The sequence below is a fragment of the Ailuropoda melanoleuca genome, chromosome 14 (genome assembly GCF_002007445.2).
Source record: "Ailuropoda melanoleuca isolate Jingjing chromosome 14, ASM200744v2, whole genome shotgun sequence".
In the NCBI taxonomy this organism is placed as follows: Eukaryota; Metazoa; Chordata; class Mammalia; order Carnivora; family Ursidae; genus Ailuropoda; species Ailuropoda melanoleuca.
Window position 1 is genome coordinate 49,973,642 of NC_048231.1, and position 12,609 is coordinate 49,986,250.

The 12,609-nt window shown below is 37.2% G+C and overlaps 1 protein-coding gene across 8 annotated transcripts in view; it reads right to left on the reverse strand.

Moving 5' to 3' along the window:
• Positions 1-12,609, reverse strand: part of ANKRD12 (ankyrin repeat domain 12) — a 120,735-nt gene that overhangs the window by 44,998 nt on the left and 63,128 nt on the right. For 7 of the 8 annotated variants that reach the window (XM_034642165.1, XM_002917586.4, XM_034642168.1 and 4 more), the window contains 2 exons: positions 11,911-12,053; positions 135-282 (listed from right to left, as the gene is read on the reverse strand). In XM_034642165.1, the coding sequence (XP_034498056.1) occupies positions 135-282; positions 11,911-12,053 (291 nt within the window). Of the gene's footprint in view, positions 1-134; positions 283-11,910; positions 12,054-12,609 lie in introns of those variants that run through there. The other variant, XM_034642169.1, reaches the window with a different exon arrangement.

Below are 12,609 nucleotides of genomic sequence, written 5' to 3' on the forward strand. Positions count from 1 at the left end.
CTAAATTCATAATTCTTAATAGCTGGCTAGCATTACTCTAAGGAACTCAAACATTTTATTTATTGTAAAGCAAAATCAGAATGTTCTACTAAATACCATGTCAAACAGTTGAATGTAGATTATCTGAAACGAACCTGTGTAACTTTCATCATCATCAGATAAAGGCACCTCTCTTTTTAGCAGCAATTCCAACTCCTCTGTCTCTGCTACATCCACTGGACGCTCCCCGTGTTTATTAGCTTGAAATGGATTTCCACCATGACGAAGTAACAGTTTCACTATCTGCAATATTAAACAGGAGGAAGATTTAGTCTCTTCAGAGATACGTATCATTTCAACCACTCTCTTGAGAACACAACATCCTTCTGCCTCATCTGCTCTGCCTCCCTTCCTCAGTGTCTATTCTAAATCACGATTGCTCTCTTCAAGTTCCATTTTCATTGCCATCTACCCTCCATCCAATGATCTTATCTATTATGAAAACATTTCCTCCTTAAAATTTAAGGTGGGCTCTTTGGGCATTATATCTCATCATTTTTCTTCCATCATATGTTCAACAAATATTTACTGAGGACCTAATTAATAAGCACTATTCCAAGTTTCACAGACAAATCAATGGTCAAGATTAACACGCTTCTTGGCCTCTTATAATGTGTATTCTAGAGGGAGTCTCAAAAGAGGTATCATCCTTCTCTGTAAGGCTAATATCACTACCAATGCTCTTAATCTTCTGGAGATTTTAACTATCAGGAACTGACATGGATTTATTTTGAACTAATCTTAAAGTTTAAGGCTGTCTCTTTCATGGTCCCCTTACAGTTTCCTGGATCTAATTTTGTATTCATTACTTTGACATTTTTCTTAAGCCCTTGTCTCCCCTACCACGTAAAGTAAGCTCTGGGCTCCACAAAACCGGGATGTGCCTGATTAGCCATCATTTCATTTCTTTTGTTTGTTGTTTTTATCCTCTTCCTTCTATGTCTTTAAACCTCTTTGGCTCCTTTCTAGAAGCCAGTCTTTCCAGCTCATGTCTCTCTCACCTTAAAAAAAAATGGCAATAAAGAAATGAAACAGATAAAATAAGAAACCTATATTCCCCTCCTCTAGTTAAATCTGTCTTCTTTCCTTTACAGTCAAGCTTATGAAAAGATACTCACCCTTGCAGCCTTGACTTTATTGGCTCTTCATTCTTTTACCTACAATTATGCTAACATCAGTCCTGTTGGGTCTCCCAAGATCTATAAAGATCTAAGCCAATGACTGTTTTCCCTAGGGCTCTGCCCTTGATTCACTTCTCATGCTCCAGTCTACATCATCTATTTGGAGTTCTCACCCACTCTGTTTGAATGTGATTAAAAATTATGCGATCCATTCATTTATTTTCATTCTCCTGCTTGCTCTTTCTCAGCCCTCTTTTTTGAGCTCCAAACACAAACATTCTGGATATATCCAATGAGTATATATTTGTATTTCAATGCAACACCTGAAACCAATAGGTTCCAAACACAGTTCATTAAACGTGCACCTTATCTTTTATCTATTTCCATTCTCAGTGACCAGCACCAAAATATACTCAGTCACTGAAGCCAGAAGGCTGGGAGTCATCACTGATTTTTGTTTCTTTACTCATCCTCTACATCAAATAAGTGGCCAAGTATTATTAATTCTGCTTCTTCACTGTCTCTTCTTGTTTTCACCTTCAATTTCCGTTGACATTAGTGTGTTCCATCACATGCAAATCTAACCTATAATTAACACATTTCTCCCCTTATTCTAGACCACAAACTTCATGAGTGATCAAGTATTTGTTCCCAACGCCAATTCTATGGTGCTTTCTGGTTTTTAGGAAATCATGTCTTTTTAAAGAAACAATATTAAACAAAATATTGTAAATCAGGAATTCCTAACATGAAAAAATACTTAAGAATAATGGAAACTCATATTGAATAATGGAACATTTTTTCTGGACTATGAAAGAATAAACTATCAATGTAGAAAATCTGAAATATAAGAATGTATAAAGAAAATAAATTACTCATGACCCCAACAGTTAATATTTTATCTCCCTCTTTGTCCACTAATTTTTATCAAATTACATATGCTTGTGATTTTAAAAAATCAACTAGCTTTTCAAGGCCACTGGTAAAGAACAACTGCCTCCAAAACATCTCTCTATATACTTAAGTAACAGATTTGAGTTTGCTGCTTCCGTATTATTCAGTTTTAGGCATTGCCTACTGTCTTAAAATGGAAGATGTGGATTCAGCTGTCTTTTACCAACTCTCATCCCCTCTACTTCCATACACATACACTCCCCTTCCTCCTAGCTTACTAATATAGTTATGTATTTCTTGTGCATTAGGACTAATAAAAATGTTAAATCAAGCAGTGCACTATGACTAAATTTCCATTCTTACACAACTTTATTTTCCCCATGGAGTTAAATGTCTTGATTTTTCATTTGCTCAGTTTTCTACATAATCATCTTTAATTCATCCCCCATTCTGCTTTAAGTACAGATCTCTTTGATTCAATACACTATCACTTTTTTTGTTGTAGAGACTCCTTTCTCCAAACCTTCTAATGTGCTCTAAAGTGGACTGGATGGCCTGTAGATTTGCTTTCCAGCTGTTACTTCCCTTCAATCCTATCATCCCAGAAATACCCTTCCCTCAATTTTCTGTTGGATTCTTTAAATCCTATCTTCTTTTCTGATTTACTCCCTCATTTTGCTGAATCACCAGCTCCAGAAAATTCCTAAGTAAAGATTTTTTACATATCAGGAAATGCCTTTATTCTATCTACACTCAATTAATACTTAGTCTAGATAAAGGACAATTTTCCCTCCAATTTTGAAGGCATCACTCCATTATCTTCTAGCTTCTAGTGCTGTTAATGAAAAGTCTAATGCCACTCTGATTTTTTTTTATCTTATATAACGATTTGCTTTTTCTCCCTGTAAACTTCAGGACATTCTTTGCCCCTACTCTTCTGAAATTCTAGGATAAATGTATCTTTTTTTTTTTTTTTAAGATTTATTTATTTGAGAGAGAGAGAGCGAGAGCGTGAGCATGTGAGCAGGGGGAAGGACAGAGGGAGAGGGGAAGCAGGCTCCCTGCTGAGTGGGGAGCCGGACAAAGGCCTCAATTCCAGAACCCTGAGATCATCACCTCAAAGGAAACCAAGAGTTGGACACTCAACAGACTGAGCTCCCCAGGATAAATGTATCTTGACCTTGGTCTTTTTTATATCCATGTGCTGAGCATTCCACTGCCCTTTCAATTTGAAGACCCATGTGCCTTTAGTTCCAGGAAAACTTCTAGTTTTATTTGATAATGTCCTAAGTTTTCACTGTTCTGTCTTCAAAGAACTCTTACAAAGATACTAGATCTCCTGAAGTAATCATCTTTTTTCTCATTTCCGCTCCTTCACCTTTATCTTTTTGCTTCCCGGTTTCTGGGAGACTTCCTCAACTTTATCTTTACTCCTCAACACAAATGACCCTTGAACAATGTGGGCGGTGTCAGGAACACTGACCCCTGTGTAGTCGAAAATCCACGTACAACTTTTGACTCCCCAAGAGCTTAATTACTAATAGCCTACTACTGACTGGAAGCCGTAGCAATTACATCAACAGTCAGTTAACACATATTTTGCATGTTATTATGTATCATATGCTATATTCTTACAATAAAGCTAGAGGAAAGAGAATATTATTAAGAAAATGACAAGAGAAAATACATGTACAGTACTGTACTGCACTTTTCAAAAAAAATCTGCACGTAAGTGGCCCCATGCAGTTGAAACCTGTGCTGTTCAAGGGTCAACTGACATCTATTTTTCATTTTTGCTACCATATTATTAATTTCCAAGGAGATTGTCCCTTCATTGACTGTTCCTCGTTTAATGCATTCAGGTCTTATTTCATACCTAAAATAAACTCTTATCTCTTTGGAGAAATTGGTGGATTTTGGGAAAGTTCCTCATGGCATTATCCTGCCCTCCAAGTTCCTACTTTTCCATTTGCTTGTTTTGTATTTGTCCTCTATATTAGAGACTTTTTTCAAATGTAGGTGGATCACTGGCTGTCCACACATAAGAGTAAGGCACCAAAAGGCTTACTGAAAGTTTTGTTGGCATGGTTAGGACTTGCTAGATGAAGATGGACTTCATGCCAGTGTGGTATGACAGGACCATTTCATCAGACTCCCTTCTTGGCTAGTTCAATTTCCTGTGGAGAAATCTTCCAACTCATGCCTAAAACTGTAAGCCTTACTATAAGCATTCTGGTTGCTGAAAGGAGGCTGGGGTTTTAACATTCAATATGTTTCACTTAATTAACTTACACTTAATTCTTACTCTTACCTATTTTTGTGGTATGTCAGTCCAGAATATATGGTTCATACTTGCCAGGAAATCAACCTCCATTCATCTTCCAGGGTCAGAGAGGTACAGTCATCTGGCTATGTAAGGTTAGGAAGGGGATATAATGGTCAAAAAGACTTTGATCCATTTCTCTTGTCTTCAGTTCTACCTTAACGGGCACTTCCAGAAGTACCAATAGAAGGTGGTACACTTCCAGGCACCACCAATTCCTGAGCTTTAGTCTTTCTGGGATTCTGTGTTGGAATGGTTCCGGTTTCAATTTTCTGTGATTTTCTAAATTAGGAGTTGGCAAATTTGGTCTATAGACTAAATCCAGCCTGCTGATGAAGAATAGTTTTGATATTCTTTTAAAATACTTTAGGGCACCTGGGTGGCTCAGTCGGTTAAGCTTCCGGCTCTTGATTTTGGCTCAGGTCATGATCTCAGGGTTCTTGAGACAGAGCCCTGCGTCGGGCTCTGTGCAGAGTATGGAGCTTGTTTAAGATTCTCTTTCTCTCCCTCTCTCTCTGCTACTTTAAAAAGGATTCATAAAGGAGAATTAGTTCAGAGGAAGAGAGAGGAAGAAAAGAGGGAGGAGAAAGGAAGGGATGTTGGAGGCAGCACGGGGCCAGCAAAATCTAAAATATTTACTATCTGGCCCTTTACAGAAAAATTTTGCCAAACCCTGTTCTAGATCAGTAACCAGTCATTCTTCTAGTTTCCATCTCCCAAAATATTGGTTTTCTTATTTCTTCTGTTTTTGTCCTTGTGCATCTGTCATTTAGAGTCTCCTCTTACTGTCATTTTAGGAGTTTGAGAAAGTAACTGAAATAAAAACTTACAGTTATTATAAATAATACTGTAGTGTACATCTTTATAAGTTGAAAATTTTACATTTTTAGGCTTATTTCCTTATGCTAGAGCCCTAGGATACGAAAATAGGATGCAGGATCTTGATATTGCTGAAAACTTTCAACAACCAACAGGAAATAATTGGCAAATATTTATTACATGTCTACGATGAGTCAGGGACAGCTGGTTAATTCAAACATGTTATAAAAACCCCAACCTAGATAATCCTTTACAGACTATCTTCATATGCAAATAATTATTTATTCTAAAAAGGATCTATAAAGTAACTTAAAGTTGCTTAAAACAAAAGAGACAAATCTGAAATAGGTATAAATGATGAAATCAGAGACAGGTATCTAAAACAGAACTAGGGGGGCGCCTGGGTGGCGCAGTCATTAAGCGTCTGCCTTTGGCTCAGGACGTGATCCCAGAGTCCTGGGATCGAGCCCCCCATCAGGCTGCTCCGCTGGGAGGCTGCTTCTTCCTCTCCCACTCCCCCAGCCTGTGTTTCCTCTCTCCCTGGCTGTCTCTCTGTCAGATAAATAAATAAAATCTTAAAAAAAAAAAAACCAAAAAACCAGAACTAGGAACAAAGCATTACAAAAATATTATATGTGTGTGTGTATATATATATGTGTGTGTGTGTGTGTATATATATATATATATATCATTAAGTACCATATACACTTGCAAATGGTAAGCTAAAGATTAGGTTCTTAGTAAGCTACGTTAGTCCTTTTATGCTAAATAATTTAGAAAAGGACACAAAATTGCTATCTTTCTGCTGCTCCCACCTTAGAAATGTTTTATGGATGGCTGAAGTTCTCATAAGTATTACTGAGTAATACTTTTACTCATAAGTAAAAGAACAAGGAGAAAATAGCTCTCAATAGCTCTGAATTGTGACTCCTACTATCCTAGGCATGCTGGTAGGAGGAAAAGCAAAGGTCTCTTCAAAGTAGCATGCCAGTCTCCCTCTGAAAAGAGACTGGAAATAGTGTTTGAGTCTCTGTAAGTATAGGAGCTCAAAGGTCAGCCTCTGGAAATATTTGCAGCTCTGTGCACATTTAGAAACTTGAATTCATAGAAACATGTCCAACAAGGCATAATTCTTTAACATTATATTTAGAAATTAGGAAATGTTTATCTAAACCATCAATAATGCCTTTAAAAAGAAGAGCAAAAAGTACAGTATTTAAAATATCACAGCTGGGGTGCCTGGATGGCTCTGACGGGGAATGAGACTGACTCTTGAGATCAAGCCCTCCGTGCTCAGCACGGAGTCGGCCTGAGATCCTCTCTCTTTCCATCCCTCCCCCTGTTCACACATGCGTGCTCGCTCTCTCCTTAAAAAAAAAAAAAAAAATCACAGCCAGAAAGTAAGTCACTTTCTGATAAATGCAGTGGAAAAGTAAATGTACCCTATATATACTGTCAGGCCTTATAAATTAAGTCCTTGGTATTCTGCTTATCTTTGCTCACTTATGTATTCATCCATCCATCCACATACCTACACATACACCCATGGGGAATTTATTATGATGTGTTTATTAAGTCTTAAACGTGACAAGAATTTCCACGGGTCACTAACACAAACCAATACAAAAAAGCCTGTATGCATGGTACTCACAGTGCAGTGCAGGAAACATACAAGTATATTAGTAAAAAAAATGTTTTAAGTGCTATCATATAGGCATATACAAATTGCCAAGGGAGCAGAAAAGACTGGTTCAATGCTAAGCAAAAACCAACTTAGGAAAAATAACATTTATAGGTTGTGTTTTTCTTCAAAATTAGAACTTTGAGAATCATGAAAAATACCTTAGGAAAAAAAGTAAAAGAAAAATAGCATTTTCAGTTTCCAAATTTTAGTTTCTAAAATATTTGGGTATATTTGAAAAACAATAATATAATCTTTTATCTCTGACATTTTTCTTTTTTTTTAAGATTTTATTTATTTATTTGACAGAGAGAGAAACAGCCAGTGAGAGAGGGAACACAAGCAGGGGGAGTACGAGAGGAAGAAGCAGGCTCCCAGCGGAGGAGCCTGATGTGGGGCTCGATCCCAGAACTCTGGGATCACGCCCTGAGCCGAAGGCAGACGCTTAATGACTGAGCCACCCAGGTACCCCAACCTCTGACATTTCTATACCATTTTAGATTTCAAGGTGTGCTTACAAGCACAGTGTCTTTTTTCCTTCAAATACCCCCTTTAGATAGGTATTATTTATTACATAATTTAAAAATGAGGAAATAGAGATTCAGAGGAGAAAAGTAACTTGTTCAAAATCACATAGTTGGTAAACTGGCCAGGCCACAACTGAATTCGTATCTACTTTCACTTCAAATTCCATTTTTTTCTCAGCTAGAGTAAAATTGGCTTTTTAGACATGCAGCTTGACACTGAAATTTTTATTGCATGTCAAAAAAGAAAATAAGGCAGAGGATGATTGCTGCTAAAGAGAGAAAAAAAAGGATTTTTCAGCAGAAAAGAATGAGATGATATCAACATCCGAACTAGGACATTACAAAGCATGTCCTATCTTTCTCACTAGAGAGTGGAGACTGTATTAAATAATGATTCTTCCAGGTTACTGAATCATCATCTCATTTTTTTGTCTTAAAAAGACAGAGATTAAGGAGCGCCTGGGTGGTGCAGTTGGTTAAGCTTGGTTTCGGCTCAGGTAGCGATCCCAGGGTCCTGATATCGAGCCCCAAGAGTCAGGCTATACCTTCAGTGCCGAATCTGCTTGAGATTCTCTCTCTCTTCCCATTCGTGCTCTCTCTCTCACATAAACAAATAAATCTTAAAAAAAAAAAAAGAAGACATTGAGATTTGTCCCTTCTGGTCCCTTAATCTGGAGTCATATTAATTTGATAAACATGGGAGTGTCTTGGAAGAGTGGGACTTATGTCAATGCTCCTCCATGCTCATGGAAAGGCTGAGGGCACTGAAATGTAATAGGCCACACAGTCTTAACAAGACACACCGGAAGCTTATTTGCTTATTGTGATGACTGAAAGAATTAATACATATAAAACATTTAGAACACTTCTTGTCCCACAGTGAAAACACAAATACTGCCATGAGAAGTTAATGTAATGTAGTTCACAAAATAATAACACAAAATAAATGATCACAGAGGGAAAGTTACTCATATTTAGTTTCATACCCCAGTCATTTTATCATGTGAATACTGAGGATTTTTCTTACTGTAAAATCTAATTTTCATTTTTGTCACCCAGTTGGTTTTTCACATTATTTGACTTTGGGAAATATTCACTGAAGGCTATTAAGTCAAAGAAGACAAACAACTACCTGAAAATGCAAAGTTACAGGAACCTCAGATGAATAATTTCTGTGACACTTCGTTACCAAGTCTTCCTTAATATGAAAAATTTCAGTAGTTCCAAATGTTTTTCAGATCATTAAGCAATTATATCTTCATTTGTAATGAAACGGTGCCACTTACATGCAGACTGTTAAATATTCCTCAAAGAAAATGTTATTTATGGCACAGTTTCAAGCATTAAAAAATTGCTGACTTCATGGAATTCAGAGTACAAGATATTAAACATGATAGTGGTGAAGACTAAGTGTTCGTCCAGCTTAAAAAGAAATGCTGTGTATAATGCCAGACTTGCTAAAAGATACGCAAATCCTCTCCTCCTCTTTTATCATTATCGTTGGTCTATTCAATAGGAAAACAATGTTTTAAAGGGAATTTCCTGACCTTATACCGGATGAGGTTCACCTGGGATTAGGTCACCATGAAAATAAAGTTCTACCTGAGTGTCAGGAGTTTGGGTTCACATAGGCCAGTGTTTGCCTCTTGCCTAGAGAAACCTGAGAGTGAACGGCTGATGGGATTTGCTGCTGATAAGCAAGGAAGGAGGGCAGTCATGGAAACAGATCTGCATGCTCACTAGCTGTGGGAAACGGTGTGTGTTTCTCTGGGCCCCACCTGTACTGCGGATTGGAGTGAAGGGGCAGCTGCATATGGATCAACAGGGCCAGGTAACCTAACAGTGCCAGGCAGAAGCTTCCATCTGAAGTTTATAGTGGATATTGTGCACTGCTCAGATATCCGCTTCTAGACCAAGATACTTATACCTCCAGATGCTAGGGGTATTGCTCACTAACAACTGCTAGCTAAGTTCCTCACCAGGAACTGCCGTGGCCAAAGGGAGCAGCAGCACTTAAGGGGTGTGCCTCCTTGCCATCAGCAGCTTACATCCCCCCCCCACGTGAGGGCACACAGACCTAGCCCTTACCTCAAATCAGAGCATCTCAGAAGTGCATCCTAGTATCAAGGACTCACTGTGAGATTGGCTGAAGCTCTGGTGCAGCTGCATTGCAGTACAGTTTCTCCCTTTGTTCTATCCTGCTCCTGTCACATCCTTACAGGTGTTGTTCCCGAGATCACATCCCTCTTTCCTCCCATCCTCTGCAATCATCTGCAAATTTCTGTCTCAGAGTCCCAGGGCACCCAACCTATGCTACAGGTGAGAGTGGTCCTAGGTGCAGATTCTAAAAACTCTAAAACAGGATTTCTGAACTGGATTACATGCTGGCTGCCATGAGATGGAGTACTGATAGTCCTGGCATACAGTGGTCATGTAACTGTTCAAACTTCCAGGCCTTTGAGAGGTCCTGGGGAAGTACTAATTGTAATGACTGCTTCTCTTCTCTCCTCAAAACCAGGAGAACGTACCTTCTCCATCCCTGAAGAAGAGATTTTACTCAAGAGTAAGTTTCTGGGTTTACATAGCACAGTGGAGAACAGTTTAACAGTGTTTTACTGTAAGTCAGGAGGATTGAATATAAGTGTCTCTAAGACAAAATGGGTTTATAGTCTCTCCTCACTATTGCTGAACAAAAACTCCTCCTATGGTTGGCTTCTAAAATGCTAGAAAACATTCCTATGTCATCCAGACAGGAAAGTAGAATATTGCTTTCTGGAGAAACTATCTGTCTCAAGAGAAGGACCTACAGGTACTGACATTTAGGAGACTTCTGACTAAACAGCCATCTTGTCCACCAGACATACTACAGAGAAGCCCACCAGCCAACAAGCTCTGTATATTACACATCTTGTCAATCAGGCTTTTTAAGCTTCATTCAAATATGAATGAACAGAAGTTAACAGAAGATCTCTAATGTGAGAAATACACCTAGTCAGAGCAATAATGTGAAGGATCTGTGGGAAATCTGTGACCATGTAGGAAGTGGAGCAAACCATTTAATTAATATCCTCAGAGAGTTAAGATGGGCACCCAGGAACTGGAAATTTCATGGAGAGCCTGAGAATCCCATATGGGATTAATGGTAAAGCTATATTCCAGGACAGCATCTATGCTACAGATCTAGAGAGCAACTAGTCCCAATCAGATCAGGATACAAGATATCTCATATACAGGGATACGAGAAATCCCACAGGTATTTCTCAAAAGCAGTTAAGGTGATCAATGTGCTTTACCTTATTTAGAGGCATTTTATAGTTATGTCAGAGAGAGTAAAGAAGAACAAAAATAGATGCACGGAAAACTAACAAAAAAAGAACAAAGCAATGTGTTAACCCAAGTAATAAAAAGTCCAAAAAAGAAAATACAATTATAGATAGTACAGTATGGACTAGTATAGACTAGATAGTATAGATTCTGTGAGTCTCTGGGCAGCAATAAAATCCTTTGCAGGAGGTCAAGAAAGAATAACTAATAATTAAAAAGCAAACAGCTTCACCTTAGAAATATAGAGGTAACTACTAGAAGAAACACCCACAATAGTTGCTTTTGGTGAAAGATACTGGAAAATGGGGAAGAATGGGAGGGAGCTTACGGTTGTCTTTATAAGCGGAATACTACTTTTCAACTTTCTTAAACTATGTCCAAATATTCTTTGACAAAAGTAAGAGCTATGTAAAGAGAAAACCTATTTACTTGAAAACATGAAAATCTGCTTTAGAATCATTGCTAATAGTGCCCCAGGTTCATGTGTTCTCACTGCAAGCAGATTACTGTAATGCAATAAAGCATTAAACACACTTAAAACATGAGTTTCATTACAACAAAAATGGGTTTAGCTTTTTTATTTTAAGATGCGCTTACCTTTGATATTAACATGTCAAAGACTGAAAATGCAAATGGATTTAAAACCTACCATGGTTCATAAAATTACATCAAAACAAATTAAACATGATGTTCAAAGAAGCCATTAATTTGTAAGCATAAATAATCATGTTTGATTATGTTTTACTACTATACACATAAGTCATCTGAATATATTAAATAAATAATGTCTGCTAAAATTCAGGAATGAAGGTTGTATAGGAAGAGATCATTAAATATTAATAAGTCTAAAAAATATATAGGCAGGGGGACTCAGTATAATTTTTATTTTAATTAAAATCTTCTTTAACCACTATTATCTAGTTATCTAACAGAAGGCTTTGCAATAAAAATTTTGCCAACCTGCTGTCAAGTTATACAGATTTTATGAAAAGATAATGCTAAATCTGACTATGCTAGGAATTAGCAATTAGAAGGCAGAAAAAAGGGAAAATAAAACATAGATGAGCTGACCAGGCATCGGGTGAAATAAGAAATGAGATGGTATGACTAAAAAGTGAACTAAATGACTCTCGGATGAATTAATATTTTGCAAATGTATACTGATTTTTCTATCATACTTACATCTCTGTGCCCACTGCTAGCAGAATCATGGAGTGGAGTGTCATCATCTAATCCTTGTGTGTTAACATCTGCTCCAGCTGCTATAAGTATCTTAGCAACATCGTAATATCCAACGTTGCAAGCTTCATGCAGTGGTGTCCAGCCTAAAGTTAGAATATTAATTTAACAAATGGTTAATCTGTACTAATTCAGAATATGTGCTTTTTATATACAAAGCCGTGTGAGATATACTGATTCTAATTACAGAAGGAAAAAGGAATGATAAACAAGCTACTGGAAATACATACCTAAGAACACCACCAATTCTACAGAAGGTTCATTTATGTTAATATTATTTCCACTGGGGCTAAATTATTTTACCATATATTAAACATTTAAGCTTATCCAATCAATATAAACTTGCTGTAACTTATAATAATCATCTGAACTATGGAAAAAGAAAAGAAGGAGATAAAAATATTAATAAGCTTGTTAGGGGATTTTGACAAACAAAAACCCCTACGTTTAAGGGTTTTTCATCTTTTCCAGACTTAATACCTACTTTAACTAAAATAAATTTACCTTTGCAATAACTTTGGTGATTAAAAAAAGTTACATGCTCATGAAAGAAAAATTAGGAAACAAAAAATACAAAGCAGAAAAGAAGCATCACCCATAATTCCACCACCCAGATATAATAATTTGAAGACTCTAGTTTAA